The sequence below is a fragment of the Poecilia reticulata genome, linkage group LG17, assembly GCF_000633615.1.
Source record: "Poecilia reticulata strain Guanapo linkage group LG17, Guppy_female_1.0+MT, whole genome shotgun sequence".
In the NCBI taxonomy this organism is placed as follows: Eukaryota; Metazoa; Chordata; class Actinopteri; order Cyprinodontiformes; family Poeciliidae; genus Poecilia; species Poecilia reticulata.
In genome coordinates, this window is record NC_024347.1 from 15,684,675 (window position 1) to 15,705,440 (window position 20,766).

Consider the following 20,766-nt stretch of genomic DNA (forward strand, 5'->3'; position numbering starts at 1 on the left):
TATTTATGCTGTAATATTTAGTAACAGAAAGTGGACTATAACCAATTTTAAAAATAGCTAATAGAAAAAGAAACTCTCAAAAGACTATTTTAAGATATGACAAAGTTTGGCTTCTTGGAAGAAAAAATATAAAAAGGACAATTTTCTGCAGAATTAGGTTGAAAACATTTAAAGGATTTAGGCAACAAAAGCCTAAAATTAAACTAGAATCTGCATTTCATTGCTCAGCAGAGAGAAACTAGAAGCAAACACAAAACTCATAGAAATGAATTTGTGTGGGTGGATTTTTCTTCACTTTCTGTTTCAACTTTTCTCTCAAATCATCTGGATTAGTCCTGCCGGTAACGTATATATTTACTCTCAGAGCTGAGAGAAAAACAAGGCCAAGCAGCCCAGAGTTTGAGCTGATGAGTCAAAGTGTTTTTTAACCAAACGGACCTTCGTCCACCCTGACTTACCCGACACTCGGCCCAAAACGAGAGACCTGAGGCTGCCGAGTTCTCCAGCGAAGCTCAGGTTGAAGTCCTCTCTGGCGTTACCGTCGATCTGATGGAAAATAAACAGAATAATGCTCAGTATTTATGGAAAAGAAACAGGTGGAAGATCGTTTTTATCTGAAAGGAGAGAAAAATTCCTCAAACATGAGGAGCTTTAAAAGTAAATCTGCTGTAGGAGATAATTTTCTCCACAATCATTTCAAGCCTCCTGCTTTCTATTGCAGAGCACTAAAGATAAAAACAATTCACAATGATATAAACGGATAAGAAGGGGCTCATATTTCACCCGTTCCTTACAAACGCCATGAATCAGGAGGCTGCACCAGAGCAAGACGAGGTCACCTTCTTATTTATCTCACTGTGTTTATAATTACACACACACACACACACACTGGCCGCTGCTTAGATGCATTTCCCCTCGTATATCATCCGAGGTTGTTAACAAGATCGGTGATTCAGTAAACCCAGATATGATTAGGAAGCTTCATATTTCATGGCTTTCGGCTGCTCTGTCGGAGTTTCTTCCAGGAAGTGACACGTTAGTGCTGAGCGGAGCTTCAGGAATAAAACGCAGCTCGGTTCTCTGTTGGACTTTTGCATAATTTACGTGTCTCACTGCCAAACGAAGGCTGAACAGGTTTAACGTTAATTAGCTTCACATCTCGTTAACGACGACTCGCCCTCCACCTCATCTGAATGTTAAAAACAGAACGGAAATTCACCGAAGCAATTAAATATTTAACAAAAACATGTAACAATCTGTACAGAACGGTTCAATAGGTTGTACAGATGCAGATGGAGGGCTGACAGTTAATATTATGATCACTACTTTCTCTCTCTCTTTTTTTGTATTTTTTAATCTCTATTATGGACAGGATACTGTATCTATAGTTTTTGCCAAATGCCCTAATTTTGGCGCAGCTGAAAAAAATAACCTCATTCTAGCACAAAAACTTTCCAGATATTTCACACTGGAAAGCGGAAATGGACCAAGTTTCCATTTGTTCAACAATTGCATACATATTATTTTAAAATATCAGTTAATATTATGGTATGTTTTTGATGATGGAATGACATCATAACATGACGTGAAGCTTTTAAAAAAAATCTGTTTTACATGATGCTGCTCCTTTAAATAAGAAACACAGTTAAAGTCACATGTAAATAAGTTTGTTCACGTGATAAGTCATTAAAAAACATGCTGCGCCATAATGCTGCTGCCACTTCCTGTCGTCTTTTTCATCCTTTTTCCTCAGGAGAAACATTCGGTGGTTGATCATGTGACTCATGTGATGTAAAAAACGTTTTGCGAAACCCATGGAAAAAAATGACCTCATCCAAGCGTAAAAACTTTCCAGATATTTCACTCTGGAAAGCTGAGATGGACCAAGTGTTTTAGCACTTCTTCATCTGTTCAACAACAATAATATACATATTATTTTTAAATAACAGTTAATACTACGCTGCCCTTTCCAGCTGTGCTTTTGACGTAATAATACAACATGACGTAAAGCTAATAAAATGCCTGTTTTACATGATACCGACCTTTTAAAAAGAAACACTAGTTAGTTTTTATAATTTAGTTTTTAGAAGCCATTGGTCCAAAGAGACGCTGGTTGCGGACCTTTGATCTGATCTGGTTTCCGGTGAATTATCTCCGCGAAGCTTTGATGTGTTCTGCAGTTTGTGGCGTAGAAGCAGAAAGAGAGGAAGCTCTGTGGGGATCCAGGTGCTGCTCGCTGTCTGTGCGCTGCACACTAATGAGGCGGTTTTACCTGCATGGCCACGGAGTCGGCCGACCTCCTGATGGTAACGGTGTGCAGCAGCCCGTTGGCCAGCCCCCTCATGCTGCTCCTCAGCACCTCTGCAGCTCTGCCGCCGTCAAGCTTGTACCTCAGCTCCAGCTCATCTTCACAAGAGAGGCAAAACAAAGAAACAATTTCAATTTCCAAAACCGGAGATGTTTTCTCCTCTGTGAGAGGGTCTTGTTGTTCTGAGAGTCTTTTTGCCAACAGACTAGGATTATGTGTTTAATCTGTTTGATAACTGCTGGATTAGGAGGATATTTTCCTTTCAATATCAGAGCGGATTTATTTCTTCTAAAGTGGAGACTTAACAAAAACGCTTTGGTCATTACTGAGAGCGTCAGATACCAAATACTTTCAAGAGAATATTTCTCTACAAACTTCCCCCTAATGGTCAGCATGGGACTGCATGTAAACGACAGTTTATCTGCCATGACTTGAGCTCAAAATGCGATTCATAGACTTTGGTTGAAAATAATAATGGATAACGAGCTTAGAACCGGGTCATTCAAAAGAAAAACAGAAAGAAAACAACGTCAGAATTACTTATAAGAACGGAGGAAACCAAGTCAGACCTGCTGAGAGGTTTCATCTGTCGTTCATGAACAATTTGATTCTTTTGAACGAGTCTCAGTTGGTGAGAACTATTCATTAGTTTTATACGACTGTTAGGAGCTATTGTAATTTTTATTTAATTCAAAATTATTTAATCGATGATTAAATACAATTGACAGAAATGTGTGGATAATTAATATATTTAATAGAGAAGAAGAAGATTTTTGTCAAGTTTACCTTTTTCTTACTATGCAAATAATCCTAAAACATTATTAATACACACAACACAACTTCTCTTTTTATTTCCATGTGTTTGACACCATGGGAAAACTTAGAATTAAAAACTTCAGAATCTGGAAACGTCCCAGACGTGTTCATGGCTTTGGTCACGTTTACCAAGCAGCATCACCGCTCAAATAAACAACAAATAAAAAACAACAATAAGCGCATTAAGAGACCAATATTCTAACTTCAGGTTGCATATATGAAGATGTCATGTTATTGTTAGTTTAATGGGTTAAGTGGTTCTCTGCCTGAAAAATATTAGGTAATGATCAACCTACCTGATGTTGCTACATTAATTTAAAATAAAAAGATAATCAGTAAAACTCTTGTGTTTGAGCTCCAGCGGTTTTATCTGGAGTCTTGGTTAAATAAGGGCAAAACGAGGAAAAAGCTCCTAATCGGTTGTTTTACTTTTAGGATGTCAGCACGAAAGCGTAATGCCTCACTTCCTATCAGCTTCCCTAAGTCATTAACAGCAGGAAAAAAATCCATTAACAGCAAATCAAGCTGCAAACTGCCATCCGTGTTACATTCCTGAATAATGCAAGGCTGAAGTTCAACTGCTGGACATATTTTACAGATAAAACAAGCTTCCAGTCGTTTCTTTAAGTGGCTTCTCTTTTCTGCAGCAGTTGACTTCAAAAACAGTTTCTATGAAATATGTGAACTTTATAAAACTTCCAGGTTACTGCCAGAAAGTTACAAAGGAAAGAAAATTACACAAAAGAGCAAAAACAGGTTATTTTTTAAGAACCTAAAAGTTACTTTCTGGAGATTATAGGTTACTTTCCAGACTGCACTTATTTCTGTAAAAAAATCCAGGTTATATTTTCGAGTTTACCATGTTTTTATAAGTTTAGTTTTACGTATTTATGCTTCCTTTGAAGAGGTTTTCAGCGCTACACAATTTTCAAGAATTTACATAATATTTTTAACAATAGTAATTTCTGGAACTCAAAGGCTAGTTTTAATGTTAACTCTACATAATTTATACGCAATTTTCAAGAATATACAGGTTACTTTCTGGAACTGACCCCAAATAGGAAAGTTATCTTAAAAGTACAAACCAATTTTCAGAACTTTTGTCAAAACTGAAAGAAAATGCAAAGATTTTGCAAGTAAACATAAACTGCATTACATTCACAGAATCTACAAGCCCTGAAATTACAGAATCCATTCTGAAATTTACTTTAGAAGATTTACACTTTATGTTTCATTATTTACAGGCGGTTTTCTAGAACCTACAGATACTTCGCGGCTACTCGCAGGACTTATTATCACAGACAACATTAAAATACAGGTTACTTTTACAGAACTTGTTCCTGTTGTTATAGGCTGCTTTCATTGAGTTCAAGTTTACTAATTATTTTTGAATAAGTTATTCTTCGTTTATTTCATTCTCCAGAATGAAATAAAGTAATAAAAACAACATGAAGGAAATCCTTCAGACTTTCCAGTAACATTCTTTAATTAGATTTTATTTACTGCTTAAGAAATGTAATGAAGATTATGTTTAAATGCCAAATATTTCGAAATAAAAACGTATTTAATTTATGATGTAACAATTTATTCACTGTATAACCTCATTTTATCCTTTACATTCGACCCTCTGCTGGAATGACCTCCTGACCCGTACCGTGCCTGTTGATGAGCAGAGCTAGATACTGGTTGAAGTGGGAGCCGACGTGGAGCAGCAGCGCCGGACTCTGAGTCGTCCTGAAGCTCAGAGAGACGTTTTCTCCTCGGGGAAGCGGGTCAGAGTAGATGGAGGAGGGCAGGTCGCTGCCGTTTCTGCTCAGCTCGTCGGGCTCTTTGAAGGCGTAGCTGATCGACGTCCCAGATTTAAAGTCGGCTGACACCTCTGGAAGAGAGAGAGAGGAGATCCCTTCAGAGAGAGGCGTCTGGTTTCCTGATGCCTCGCAGAAAAACAGCCAGCTCAATGTCAGGTTTTATTTCAACAAGTGAAGATTAACGTTTGGTGTTTAACGGAGACCCATTATGCAAAATTCCCAATTTGGAGGTTTTTATACTTCTTTTGGGTCTCAGTGGCTTCTAAAAAAACACCACAAGTATCTAAAAAGATAAATCCAGCTGATTGTTGGCATTTTCAAAAACCTCCCAATTGATAAGTCACACTGAGTCGTTACCTAGCAACCCCAGTGGAGTTCCGCCCGTTACCTAGCAACCCAAGTTGAGCTCAAGCACGTTTGGTCACCTGGTTTTACCAGTTTACATATGCAGCTGGAAATGCAAGTGTTTTGTTGTTGATTTACCATTCAGAAATAGTTTCCTGCATTCTTGTTGGTCGTGCTGGAGGCTCCACTTCTGCTTTTCAAAGATGTATGGTTGTATAATTGTGTGTCTGTTTGCAGACATTTTGTTCATGATTCATGTCCGAGGAGTTTCTGGTTTCCTGATCCTGCATGTTTTTGACCGTTTGCCTAGTCCTTACTGCCTGGAGAAGAGTTCTGACCTCCTGTTGCTGAACCTTGCCCGCCTCTGACCTTCCTCCAGTCCACTGAATATTCGATTTTCCTTGCCTGACCCTGGACCGTTTTGACTTCTGAGCCTCTGGTTGGTGGATATTTGTCCCATTGTCCACCCTACCCTCCCAAGGCTGGATCCTCGGCTCCTGTGGTTCCCCGTTCCTGACCCACCAGTGTGACCACACCCTGCAGAACCCCTTCAGCACCATCTCATTATTTCTAATAAAACGTGTCACTGGCTGCGTTTTGGGTTCTGGCTGATTTTATTTAAACGTTACAAAATTTGATCTAAGAGTGATTTCATCCAAAAAGTGTAATGATCATGTTTTGTATGGATTAAAGATGCATCATAACCTACAGGTCAAATTTAATTTAGATTTTTATCCATTTCTCTCTTGACTAATGGGAGAAAAGTTAATTTTCCAGGATTTTCAGAAGTGCTGTTCCTCCTGCGAAACGTTTAGCTGAGGTATTGCTGACATTTTGAGAACAGGTTTAATAACCTCAGTGTCTGTGACTCATTGTTCAGTGCTGTTATTTAGCCTCTAATTTACAGCTCAGTCCAGGCAGTAATTAAACGTAAATGAACTAAAAAGGTCATGTTGTTTATTAGATTTTTAAAAACCTCTCTGGCGCTTGCTAAGGGTGACTTTATACACGACCCTTTAACACACGTGGAGTTGGTGCCATGTGGATTCAGTTGTTTTAATATGCTTTGAAATATGAAATATGGTTTTGTAATCATATTTTCTTCAGACTTCCATTTCTAAATAAGGACACTGGGGCCTGCAGGTATAGGCCAAAATAAAACCGAATAATAAAATGAACATTTAGCTTAAAAATAATCCCTTTAAAGTCAGTGAACACAATACAGCATGAAATGAATTAACTGCGTCCATCTTCAACGTTTACACTCGCACTTGAATATATTTTAAATGATACAGCCATACTTGTTAGAAAAGCAGTAGTGGAGCCTTCTGCACAAACAACAAGAATGCAGAAAGCAGTTTCTAGATGCTGCATATATACACAACTTTTACACTTGCACTTGAAAATAGCTGCAGACATGTAGTATTTATAAACTGTTTTCTTCATTATTGATGGTTGTGCAGAAGGCTTCACTTCTGCTTTTCTAACATGTACGGTCGTGTACATGTACAGCCATTTTCACATACGAGTGTAAACGTTGAGTTAAGGGGGCGTGGCCGGCAGCAATTTATTTGGATTTAAAGTGATAGAGACCCCAAAACATCTCAAAATAGGCAGAACTGACTAAAATCACATCATCTAAGAATTATTTCGTACAAAAAATATGATAAACTGGTTTTGTATCCCCATAGAACCTATGCTAAGATGTTCAAGGAGGTATAACAGGTCAGCTTTAACACAGCAGGGTTTGATTGATATATTTTTGCCCTTAGTAAAGAAAGCTGAAACCACTGCATGCAAACTACCCATTAAATGTCTGATATAAAATTCAGTTTGATGATCTGAGACATGCACGTTTGACAAAAAGCCAAAATAGTGTAAGCAGTTTAATGCAGCTTGTAGAAATATGATGTGTGACAGTTGAGTGAAAGAAAAGTTTTCTTAAGGCTATTTGAAGGCTATTTAAACATAAAACTGTGTTTTCTTTGTGCAATATTAAGCAGTGAGTGCGTCAGTGTGACTCACACACAGTGTGCATCAGCATGCAGTGGGAGATGAATACAGCATGTCAATAGTCGGTGGGCGGTGGGGTTAAGAGGGTCCTTTTAAAGCGCAGAGACGGCTCAACTCTCAAGTTAAAGGATTTACAGACGGTCAGGATAACAATGCATTGTTATTCTCTTTGTTCTCAGTGGGTGTAGCAGCAGAGACGCACCACCACCCACCTTCTGAAACAGAGGTGAAGTCGACCAAAAAATCTGTTCTGTGAATATTAAATCTGTTCTGTGAATATTAAATCTGTTCTGTGAGCCCCAACCAGTTGGCTGGTTTCACACGTTTCTTCTATTCAGGGAATCTGCGTTAATTCATTCGGCCTAACAGATGTGGAGTCGAAGCTTTAAGAGGATTTTTATGAGATTTTTTCTCAGGAGATGAATGCCAAATTAGTGCAAAAAATAAAAAAATCAATCAATTAGATTATTATCTATAGCTAATTTATTTCAGTAACTCCATCACTAAGAAAAACATAAATTGTTTAAACACAGATTAATAATTTCAAGTCTTTATTACAATTAGTTATGATCCGTTGGGGAGGCGGTTAAATAAAAAGTTAGTAACGCTCATCATAAAAATTACTTCTAATAGTGAAGCACAACATTTACACAGCGTTTAGCAGAAGCTAATGCTAAAGCACAGAATTCAAATTATATCTGCCTTTGAATGTCCACAACCCTCGAGTACCAAAGTCCTTTTGACTTCATAATGTACATGTATTCATGTTTATGTCATGTTTTCTACTGTCCCTGTTTTATTTTATTCCTGTATGTTTCTTTTTTGAAATGAAGTTATTGGAAGGGAATGATGGGGAGAGAACATGAGGAGAGGAAATGGAACTGCTGCATTAGCATTCTTCACTCCCTTCACAATAAGAGCATGAATATGAACATCTAATTACTTAAAGAGTTCTTAACAGCTTATAACCAAAACATCAACGCAAATGTTGATGTTTATTCAACTGACAGTTTACAAAACAGCCAAATAAATGAGCAGTTTATGTTTTCAAAGTTAGCATAAGTGCTAAATGAGAAACTAGCTCTGTTATTTCACATTAGCTAATTAGCTGAATTTATGATTTTCTGCTTAAATCTAGTGAATTATAATATTACCTAAGGAAAAAAACCATTTTAATACAGACAAGTGGGCTTAATGTATGTTTTAGACCTGCTTAAAAATTATTTTAAAAATTTTAATCTGACAAAATGAGCCTCACCAGAATGCAATTTCTAATTTATTGAATATTACTGTGAAAATCTTATAGCTTTGCTTGGGGCCATGTGTATCTAAAATTTCTAATATAAATAAATATATCAGATTAGCAAGGAAGTACATGTACTATAGCACAGATATCACATGTCCAAAGCATTAACTGCAAGCAGTTCACCCCCGGTAACGATGTAACTTATTATTTTTACCTGTCTGGCAGAAGACTCCAGCGTAAGCCGACAGGCTGCAGTCGCAGAGGAAGCCAGCGGCTCTCTCCACACAGCAGCCCTGGTTCTGGCACAGCGAGCCGTAGCTGCTGCAGTGACCCGGGCAGCCAGGCTGAACGCCGGGCGTCATCTCTGCCCTCTCCTCCAGGTCCAGAGTAACACCGTTCAGCTGCAGAGCGCGGATGCAGCCTCTGAAACCCCTCTGCCTGGACGCCGTGCCTCCTGAAAACAAAACATAGTCGGAAAATAAAACTATAGGTTGCTGAAATGAAAGATACGGCAAACCAACGTCTACACTCAGATGTTTCTGTGGAATTCAACTCAAAATTATTAGTGGTAAATTCGCGTATTTGTGGATCTTTTTCATAAGTTGCGTTTCCATCAACAAGATAATTTCACAATTTAATATTTCGAAAAAAAATTTGCTTAAGGGAATGTTGACAAAAAGTTTTCCTGCTACGATGAGGTGGTTTTTTGGCCGCATCAAAATTGGTTTATTTTGCAAAACACTAGAGTCACATGATCGACAACCGGATGTTGCCGCTGGCGCAAACCACAAAGAAGAAGATAACAAGAAGTAGTAGGAGGGCGATGGTGTGGCACAGTTTTTAATAATTTATCACGTGAACAAACTTATTAAATAATTTTAATCTCATTTCTTATTTATTGAAAACGCAGCAGTTGTAAAGTTCCACAACAATAGTGGAATATTGACAAATTTCACACAAATTTTGGAAAAGAAACACAGCTATAAAGTATAAAGTTGAACTACTTAGACGGAAAGACGCCATTGGCCAGTGTTTGCAAAGCAGCCAATCCAGGAGCGGCATTCGTTTTCCTTGGAGCTGATTGGCTGTATGATTAAAAACTGTAAGGAAAATCCCCCAAAACATTAAGAGACTTTCAATAAGCCTAAAAGAAAGCAAAACAAGACGGTAATGGTTGAAGAGTTTTGCACAGTACTGCATGTTATGCAAGTGAATATAATAAAAATGTGCCCTTGCTTTTATTTGAGCACATTCAAAGAAGCAGCAAACCTTCACAGATTCGCCAATAAATGCAAAAAGAAGCAGATTTTTTCTCTGCTTTGTTTGCAAAAGCGACTCACAAAGTTTAATTTTGCTCAGAGAAAAACTTTCTCAGCTGAAAATGCAGCAATCAGAAAAGTGAGGAAGTTTTCCTTTTCATTCAAATGGGTTTCTGTTGTTGTCGTTGTTCAAACATGGCAACCTTTCAAAGCAGAGATCAGGAGCTGAAGCTTTTATTGTCCTCGAAGTACAAACTCATGAAGCAGCTGTTTGCTCCCTGAGGTTCAACATGACAGCTTCTTATTTTCACACCTATAAATCACAGAGAGACTCTCCCCCAGTCTGCGCTCTGATATTACTCATAAATTATTAAAGCAGCAAAGCTACAGACAGAAAACCTCCTTCAACGTCTCGTCTGAGAAAACACAATGAAAGCAGTTGTGCTTTATTAGAAAATGGCCAGAATTAATGCATCCTAGGATAAATCGTTGTGACTCTGATCCTCTTTAACGTGCACCGATCAGGCTTTTTATGCAAATACCAACAGAATTTAATCAGTGTCAGAATCTCAGCTACCGTTATTCAGCTTTCTGCATAATTATTCAAATGATTAAGCTGCAAATTCACCTGTTTACTCTCACTGTTCCCAGAAGAGCAACTAACACAGTTTCTAACACCTGCAAGAAAACTCATATGAAGAATTTCTTTCAGTTCTAGTGTTCAACATACCAGTATATAAAAAAATAATCTGGCTTTAAAGGGTTTTAAATTCATTAAAATTTTTCATTTAGATGTTTAAAAATAATGTTTTTATGGTCTTGCTGAAACAACATAATGCTTTGACATCAGTAGCTTCATTACAAATGTGCACAAAACTTTTTCGATATTCTGTTAATGTTGGAAAAAAGAAAACCAATTTCGAAATATATATATATATTTCTACAACAACTGAAGGTAATATTGTTACAAAATGGCACTTAGTGGTTGGAAAATATGTAACAGTGCCCCTTTATGCCTCATAGATGTTTTACCTAATGTAGAAATTAAAAAGGAATATTTAATAAACAAGACCTCTGATATACATTACATTATTATATGACTTTTTCAGCTTTTAAGATCATAAAATATCAACTTGAGGCTCATTTATTTGCATATACAGGTGGATTTCTACATTAAGATGGCATTTCTGGTGCATCAGTAAGAAAAGTGGGGGAATGACAGAAATCTTTATGCTATTTTAGACATTTTTTCTGTGAAAATTGAATGATAGCACATGGTTGGCCAACTGCCTTGGAGTGTCTTTTACATTAAAATGGTTTATTTTAGATTTCATCAAGAAAAACCACAAAACTGAGATATAAAAAAATAATTGAAAATCAGCCCTGAGGCTGAACATATCAGATGTCTGCAGATGATTGTAGTTAGCATCAGATCACAGCCGCAGCAGTGTTTTTGTTGAACTTGTGCAATTTCATCAATAACCGCATACCTTTTAACGCAGCTGCTCATATTTCATACAACAATCCACTCGAGGAAACTGCAGGGCTTTGAAGCCTCAGAAACTCTTCACTTGACCTTGTTAATGTTGTTCAAGAACCAAGAAATATCTCATCTCATTTTCTGTCAGTAAAAAACCTTTTAGCAGAGCTGAGAGGATGATTAAATGTAGCGAAAACGATCTCAGTCAGTCTGCACACATTAGCGGACGATCAAACCAAATATCTGTTAGTAAAATTTAAATGACAGCGACAATAGTGAATATGCAGCTGAAAGAAGGAGTTTAAGGCCAAGAAGCATTGTGGGAATAAAGCAAAGCAGAGAGAGGAGTGAAGGAAATACAGATAAAACGTCTGTGAGTGATCAAAGCTGCAGTTCTCGACAGACAGAGATAACCGCGTCTGCAGTGGGAGCACATTTGTTATTATGAAGGATGAAATTAAAGTTGGTAGATATCCAGAGAAGAAAATAACCAGCTGATTAATAACACTGTGTGCCCAATCTGAGGGCTGAATAAGATAAATAAAAGATTAAAAACAATAGCTATTGTTGAAGATGTTGCTTATTTTTCTGATACACCGTTTTGATCAAAATGCGATTCATTGCAAATTAATTAATTATAGACTGAAAATGACTTGATTGAACATTTTAATCGAGTCCCACCATAAAAACATAGTTTGTAAAAATATTTTACACAGAAATTCATCTAGTGGAACAGATTTAGTTTAACCTGATCCAAAATCTGTAAAAAACAAAATCTCTTATTAAGCTCCTTTACCTGTAAATTTAATAATCAGTTAATGCAAAACTTTGTCAAATAATCTGCAAGTGACGAAGCGGAATGCTAAGTTACTGCATTTTAGCCAATAATTATTAGTTTATTTGCATTTTTAATATACTTCTAATATTGTATAAAAAATACTTAAGTGATTAAATAAAAATCCTGTAAATTGTGCCAATTTTTTATTCAATTAAATAGCATGTTAATCTTAAGATTCCCAGAATTTGATGCTGTTTAGTATTTTTTAAAGAGCATAAACTCTATAAAACATTTAAAACACCAAATCAAAGCAGGAGGATTGTTTGGAAAACTTCACAGTGGAAACAACGCTGAGCTCATTTCTTACTGCGGCAGATTTTAGCACCAATCAGAAGCAGCGGTGCGATGTTGGTTATGAATCCATGCAAGGCAATAACACGGCTTATTAATCAAAACAATAGACTACAGCGCCATGTAAAGCAGAGCAGGATTATGGCCTATAAATACAGCTGATGAATAAACACAAGAAGACACAGCATCTTATAACTCAAACAATGGAACAGTTTGCAGTCTTGTAAATACAACTCATGTACTGAAATATCTTTAAATGACAGCATTAAGGAGGCCGAACCTAAATAACCCAACGTTTAGTTTTACATAATTCATGTCAGTGGGGAGGAACAGCCTGCAGATTAATTAGCTGCACAGAGAGAAATGCCTGTTCTCCCAGGAGTGGCTTGTTTAGCAGGACAGTTAATTCGATGTGAGACTTTTTAAAAGTAAAACAGAAACTAAGTTGTTTAAGAAAAGATAAGGAGATTTTGGAGATTGTGTGTTTGGAAACATTTAATGAAACCGCACAAAGTGCAACTTATGTTTACATTTTTGGGGGTGGATTTGCTCTGAACAGGAAAAGTTCAGTGCTTTTCATTTAATGAAAACAAAAGTATTTAAGAGAAGCAACCCTTACAATATGGACTGAAATTTGTAGTTGCAAAGTGACAGAATGAGAAAAAAAATTAAGTGGAGAGAATATTTTAGCAAAGCACTTCATATCCAGGGCCTCCATGTGTCTTCATGTTTATCTGGACTCAATTTCCCAGCATTCTCAGCCTGGTCTTAACCACTGCTAATGAGGGAACTGTAAAACCTTATGCAATGTTCTTCTCACAAGCAAAACTGAAGGGATTTTGAGGCATTTAACCACATTTTAGGAAGTGAATTAAGAGAGTGGCTTTCAGTAAAGTTCAGACCATTTTACTAAACTTTATTATTAGCCTGTAATAATTTTAAATAATCTTGTTTCCACAGATGAGAATTCAATCGACTCAAATGCTTGTAAGTTGAGGATTGAACAACTTTTGGAGAAGTAGAAATGTAATAAAATGAAACCCAAACAGTCTCATGTTAGCCCAGTTATCATACTTAGAATAACATAAGGAGGAGTGATTAGGGTTGACTTCAGTATGCTAGCCTCCAGCAACAAGTTAATAATTTAATTGCAGCGTCTGCTTGTTTACAACACTGCTGCTGATTTCTTCTGGTTTCAGTAAATTTTTTTCGGGCTCCATCTGTTCGTAAGTGTGTGCAGGGTTAACGGATCTGCGGACGCTTACATCTGCTAACCCAGCAAAAGGAAAACAGAGCTGCATCTGACCTGGAAAGACTAAGAATAAAATCTAAATATACATATTGATCATCTTATAACGCACATATTTTCAGTTTTTTATAATATACTATTCGATAAAAACCAAATATTGTCACCGGTAGTACTTTTTCTTTCTACCAATGTATTGATATTACATTTTTTTAAATTATTTTAAAAACCACAGTATAGAGCAGCAAAACCAGCTGATCAAAGGTGCTGGAGTTCCACTTGGGTTGCTAGGTAACGGACAAAACTCTGCTGGGGTTGCTGGGTAACTGGTGGAACTTTGCTGGGGTGAAGGGCAGTTTCTGCTGATTTTTGACTTAATGTCAACTTATCAGTTAATGTTTTTGGCAACAGTAACTTATTGCCAAAAACTGGCTGGATGTTTTCCTTTGACGCTTAGGCTGGTTTTAGAAGCAGTAGAGCAGGGGTGTCAAACTCCAGTCCCGAAGGGCCGCTGTCCTGCAGTTTTTAGATGTGCCACAGGTACAAAACACCTGAACCAAATGGCTTAATTACCTCCTCAGTTCTCCAGAGCCTTGTGTTACGTCCACCAGGCTCGTTTGATGGGGCAACATTAATGGAGACCACACAAGGATTTAATGTGTAAATGAAAGTAGAATTTATTAAGTTATATGAAAGAAATAACCCTGAAAAAAAGAAATGCCTGAAATAAGAAACCAAAATAGATTAAAGAAAAACCTATAAATAACCAGAAATGAGCAAATGCAAAACCTAACAAAACTCAACCAAAAGATACAAACCAAACCAAGTGGGGATCTGAGGAGAGGGAAGGGAAAAGCCTCCYCTCTGCTGTACGCCTAGCAGCTTTAAAGCTGCAGGACGCCAATCAGGGGAACACCCAACACCTGCAGGGCCTGACTGCAGAACCCTGCAAGGAAAAAGAGGGCAGGGCCCACTGATGCCGTAACACTTGCTAATGACCTAATTATTCTATTCAGGTGTGGTGCAGCAGAGGCACATCTAAAAGTTGCAGGACACCGGCCCTCGAGGACTGGAGTTTGACACCCCTGCAGTAGAGACTCAAATGGAAGTACAAAACATGCAAAACGTGAATTTTTCATAACAGAACCCCTTTAAAATAAAGCCAGTGACTTATTAACTACAAAAAAATGTAACTTTCTGCATCTGAGTAACCAAAGTGATATATACAACAAACATTTGAAAATGTGGTAAAACCAGTGGGGATGCTTTGGATGAACTGCCGTGAAGGTGATCTGTTCTACATGGTACAATGGATTTTTTCATAAAGTGACTCCTGCTGTTAACATGTATGTGAAACAGAGAGATTTACTGTTGGGAAAAACAGGCTAAACGCTTTCAGCAGATGTAGTGAACCTCAAATTTCCTGGAGACCACAGAAGATATTGTGTGAGAAAATAAACAGTAGATTAGATTTATATGTAGGAAGCGCTCAGTGGAGAGATATGAGACGGTGAAAAGCTCGAGAGAATTAAAGGATAAAGAGATAAAAGCCACAAACGCTGCAGCTGAGGAAGAGAAATGAGGGGAAAAACGAGCCGTCCTCACCTATAAAGAGCTGGCTGTTGAGCTGCAGGTGGATGTGTCCGTCAGCGGGAGCCTCCTGGGTGGCGACAGGAAGGTCGTCCAGACGGAGCGACGCCTCCTTCACGTTCCGCTCGGCTCGGACGCGATGCCACCGGTCGTCGTTGAGCGGGTAGATCGACTCAACGCTAACCTCCAGTGGGCCGTTTCCAACATCGAAGGAGAAGACAACCTGAGTGGAGGCTGAAATGATAATGAAAAAAAAAATGTTGAAGCTGAAGAAGCAAAGAAGCAGAGGCTCAGGAACTGAACCCTGTGGAATCCCGCATTAAAGCTGCAGTACAAAACTTTTATAAAGAATATGTGTTTTACTGATTTGTCAAAACTGTCGCCGTGTCATGACAGTATAGTATGAGACACATAATCTAAAGAAATGCTCTAAAAACAACCAATCAGAGCCAGGAGGAGGATCTTAGTGCTGTCAATCAATCATGTACTTGCTGCTAAATGTGCTAAAGGCAGAAAAACAACTTACTGTCACAGGAAAACCGTTTCATCATTGGTCATGCTAATTGGCCTGGGTGCTCATGATTGGCTGGTTCTAACATTTTCAGGAACATGAAATAATGTATTAAATCATAAAATTATTAAAAACTAGATTTTCAAGGTAGATCAATATGTTTAACTGAGGCACATATAATTAATTCTATATTTAATCAATAATTTTTTTTATATCCAGTTCTAATAGATTAATGACACAATTAAATAACTATTTGATAAGTGTTATTTATTATAATTTGGCCCAATTGGCTCTCCATACTTAATGTCTCTATTTTAAATTAAATGCACTATACATCTATTTTCTAAGCACCCTTGGAGGTGCTGGTGCCCATCTCCAGCCAACGTTCTGGGTGAGGGGCGGGGTCACCCTGGACAGGTCGCCAGGCAACACAGAGACACACAGGACACACAACCATGCACACACACTCTCACACCTAGGGACATTTGGAGAGGCCAATTAACCTGTCAGTCATGTTTTTGGACCGTGGGAGGAAACCGGAGTACCTGAAGAAAACCCACGCATGCACAGGGAGAACATGCAAACTCCATGCAGAAAGACCGGGGCCGGGAATYGAACCCAGAACCTTCTTGCTGCAAGGCAACAGCTCTACCAACTGCACCACTGTGCAGCCCATTAAATGCACTAAAGGTTTAAATTTAACAAATCTAGGAAATGCAGATCTAATTCCTTCGTGTTTATCAGCAGCTGACATAAATACATTTATTCTAATATTCTTTGCTGTAATAGAACAAATGAATAATTGAAATCAAGTAATTTTGTTATATAGATGTATTCCAGTATGTTCTACTGTCATCCTGACCTCCAAAAGTAAAACTATCAAATGAAATCCAACAATATAAGACATGAAACAGAACAGAGAGTGAAGTGAGAGTAACAGAAGGAACTAGCAGAGACTGAATGAACCAGAGGGCAATTTATCCTGAGGAGAGATGATTAATGGCCCGAGATAGAGTGAGAGCAGCTGAGTGATTAACTGAGAACAGAGACAGAGGGAATCTAAAAGGAATGAAAGGCAGAAGACTAGCAAGGACAAATAATACGGCTGGTCAGGAGGTGCCGCCAAAAGCAACAGATAAAAAAAAGGTTCACATAATGAGCTAAAAAAGAAAAACAATAATGAAACATGGCCCAATGATTTCCTCTTGTGAATCACTTCTAAGAGCTGAACAGTTGGCAGGACTGTTGCCTGGCAGTAAGAAAGTCCTGGAACTGAATCTTTCTGCATGGAGTTTGAATGTTTCATGGTTGTGGTTATCTCTGTTCTCTTGCATATTTTCCTACCAGAGTTTCTTCTTCCACTCAACTTTCTATGAATTCGATATAACTTTTCTACATAGAGACAATAATTTTAAGCGACCATCATCAAGAAATAACGGCTTAGATTATTTAAGTCTATATGAAAAGAAAGGTATCCATATTCCACTTCAGCTGAGATCCACAGAAAGAATATTTGACCACATGGGATTTATTTAGGGTGTTTTCACACCTGATAGTCCAGTAGATTTGGTTCGATTGGGGACCAAAGTTGCAACATTTGTCATATTTTATCAAAGTAACTGAGTTTTCAAAATGCATTGTCAAAAAAACCAAACGCTTTGAAAAACCTGTTCCCCTCCTCACCTGTGGGGGCGCTGCACCAAAAACAACTGGAGGAAACAACATGAAAGTTTATCAGCTTCAGGATAAGACACTTGGCACAACTTTCTTCTTCACAAAACATAAAACAAAAATGCAGCATCAGATTTTAGTGGTTACTGGCAAAAGGCCATGAGTCATTTCTTCTGCTAGTGCTAGACTCTCATGTTTGTTTTGGTTGAATTTACCCAGAATGCCCTTCACTGTAGTGCACTTCCTGCTTTTGGAGCGGTCTCCAGTCTGCTTGGTATCCAGATATGCATTCAAACTGCACCAGAGTTTACTTCAACCCAAATGAAACCTACGCTTTTAGGCACTTTGCAGTCTGATTGCACATTCACACCTTTCCCCCCCAAATGCAGGAAGTGGACTACAGAATAGGGAATTCTGGGTAAGTAAACCAAAACAACATGTAAATCTAATGCTAGCGGCAGAAAAGGTTCATTGTCTTTTAGCAAAGACAAAATCTGACGCTACTCAGATTTTTGTTTGCATTTTGAGAAGAAGAAAGTTCAGCGCTCAGTGTCTTCTACAGAGGTTTTTGTGTTGCTTCCTTCAGCGCCCCTACAGGCCATGAGGGGAACAGGTTTTTCAATGCAGTGCAGTGAGAAAGAGAACAGCAGCAGCTGAAAATTAACAAATGTTGCAAATTTGGTCTAAAAATCTACTGGACTATCTATCAGGTGTGAAACCTCAATAAAAAGAGCCCAAATAAAGTCCAGGTCTCTTAGTTCGTCTCATTCAGGGAATTTCAGATCAAAAAACATTTCCTTCCCTGCAGGATTTTTCCAACCACACTGCATTCTCTGGGTGTGAGCAGATTAAAGCTTCCAGGTTTTACTGGCACATCATCCTAATCCGCGTCAAATCCCCGCCCTCGGGCTCCCGCCGCACTCACAGCTCAGCTCGATGCGGATGAAGTCTTTGATTCCCAGGTTTTCCAGGAACACCCCGAAGGAAGCCGTGGTCTTAAAGAAGAAGGAGACGTCTGCGCTCAGCTCTCCGTGGAAGGTGGGGAAGTGGAGGTACGACGTCTCCTGGTCGAAAAACGCCGCGTTCCAGAAGTTTTCTGAGAAACAGGAATATGGCTGTCACACAGCAACCAACAGAGCAGCCATATCTGACAAAATGGCTCAGGGTTACTTTGATAATTATTCAGATTTTATTACAGCTGGAAACATGAAGGTTCATGTTCTGGCCTGAACCTTCAGAGCCACATAAAGACAGTTACAAAGTCGGCCTTCTATCACCTGAAGAACATCTTCAGGATTAAAGAACTTATGTCTCAGCGAGATCTAGAGAAACTCGTCCATGTGTTTATCTTTAGTCACATTGATTACTGCAACAGCGTCTTCACAGGTCTGACTAAAAAACCAACCAGATCCAGACGCTGCTGCTGAGTTCTGACTAAAACCAGGAAGTTAGAAAACATCACCCAGTTCTACAGTCCCTTCACTGGCTCCCTGTAGCTCAGAGAATAGACTTTAAAATACTGTTGCTAGTTTATAAATCACTGAACGGTTTAGCACCACATTAATAATCTGCTGTTGTTGTGTCAACTTTCCAGACCCCTCAGGTTCTGGTTCAGACCCCTCAGGTTCTGGTTCTGGTCCCCAGAACCAGACCCAAACATGGAGAAGCAGCATTCAGCTTCTATGCACCACAAATCTAGAATACACTTCCAGAAAACAGCAAAACAGCAGAAACACTGAGTTCCTTTAGATCAAGACTAAAAACTGACCTGTTTAGAGTTGCTTTTGATTAATAATGAAAGAAACATATTTTAAGATTTTGATGAAGCCACTTATCAAACTGTAATGTTTTTCTAAATTGTTGGCTTTATGGTGTTTTATATGACTCTGTATTTTTGTCCTGACAATTAATTACTCCCCCAGTAAACTTATCAGACAGAACATTAAACTTAAATGGGATGCCAAAAAGCTATAATACCTTTACAGGTGAATTAAACCAGTGATGGACTTACTGTCGCCATGGCACTGGAGCGACCCCACCCTGTAAGCAGCTTCTGAACCGGGCCTCTGAACGTCACCGAGCACCAGCGATCGGACCGGCAGGCTCTCCTTATGGGAAATAAAACCAGAATCTTCGCTCCTTTGAGAGGAAGAGGAGAAAAAGATCAGATTGGAGGAGATAAACTGACACGGTACAGATGAAAGGAAACACTGTAAGCAGAGTTTCCTTTTTTCCCCACAGTAAAATTAAAGCACCCTTCAGGCTTTTTTAGGCAAGTTTTCCAGCAAAACTTTGGAGATAAAAACAATACAAACGAACAAAAAAAGGAGTTTCAATTTATGATTATATGATATTTATTAATTGCTGTTATTAATAATGTTTCGTTATAGTATTATACATTGTACAGCAGGCACAAATAAACTATAATCTACCCAAATTTAATGTTTTGAAATGTCTCTTTCACTTTACGCACCTTGTCTGATTGAAGAACAAAACAGTTAACAAAAAAATCCTCCAATTTAAATAGCGTTTTTCAATGTAAAATATATATGACAATAAGTCACTATTAGTAATAATAAATATTACATTGAAACAATGCAAACAAATCATGTTATGGCAAATTATCTTCCCTCTCAAATTAAATACTTAAAACTACAACATACAAAGAAAGTTAGAAGGAAATCTCAAAAAAATGTTTTTGCTACGTTTTCATTCTAACCGACAAAAAACAAACAAAACAAAGTTTAGTCTGATTTAACTTCAGAGAGTGAAGAAAAAATGGAACTAACTGTAAATAAAGTTTTCCAAATTTAGGCTTTTAATAAAACATTAGGGCTGCACAGTGGCGCAGTTGGTAGAGCTGTTGCCTTGCAGCAAGAAGGTTCTGGGTTCGATTCCCGGCCTGGGGTCTTTCTGCATGGAGTTTGCATGTTCTCCCTGTGCATGGTGGGTTTTCTCCGGGTACTCCGGTTTCCTCCCACAGTCCAAAAACATGACTGTCAGGTTAATTGGCCTCTCCAAATTGCCCCTGTGTGTGTGTGAGTGTGTGAGTGTGTGTGTGTGTGTGTGTGTGTGTGTGTGTGTGTGTNTGTGTGTGCATGGTTGTTTGTCCTGTGTGTCTCTGTGTTGCCCTGCGACAGACTGGCGACCTGTCCAGGGTGACCCCGCCTCTCGCCCGAAACGTTGGCTGGAGAGGAACCAGCACCTCCYGACCCCACTGAGGGAAAAAGGGTGCAAGAAAATGGATGGAGGAAGGATGGATGGATAAAACATTATACTGTACTTTGAATATCAAGCACTTTCAATGAAAACACATGATTGAAATTCAGGCATTTTCAAGGGAT

At 38.4% G+C, this 20,766-nt stretch overlaps 1 protein-coding gene across 4 annotated transcripts in view; it reads right to left on the reverse strand.

Annotated features, from left to right (window-relative positions):
- LOC103479475 (contactin-associated protein-like 4) overlaps nucleotides 1-20,766 on the reverse strand; it is a 152,677-nt gene that overhangs the window by 46,147 nt on the left and 85,764 nt on the right. For all 4 annotated transcript variants that reach the window (XM_017310027.1, XM_017310025.1, XM_017310026.1 and 1 more), the window contains exons 15-21: nucleotides 19,434-19,561; nucleotides 18,348-18,518; nucleotides 15,256-15,474; nucleotides 8,751-8,990; nucleotides 4,779-5,003; nucleotides 2,273-2,406; nucleotides 459-546 (exon numbers count right to left, since the gene is read on the reverse strand). In XM_017310027.1, coding sequence (XP_017165516.1) covers nucleotides 459-546; nucleotides 2,273-2,406; nucleotides 4,779-5,003; nucleotides 8,751-8,990; nucleotides 15,256-15,474; nucleotides 18,348-18,518; nucleotides 19,434-19,561 — 1,205 coding nt within the window. The remainder of the gene's footprint in view (nucleotides 1-458; nucleotides 547-2,272; nucleotides 2,407-4,778; nucleotides 5,004-8,750; nucleotides 8,991-15,255; nucleotides 15,475-18,347; nucleotides 18,519-19,433; nucleotides 19,562-20,766) is intronic.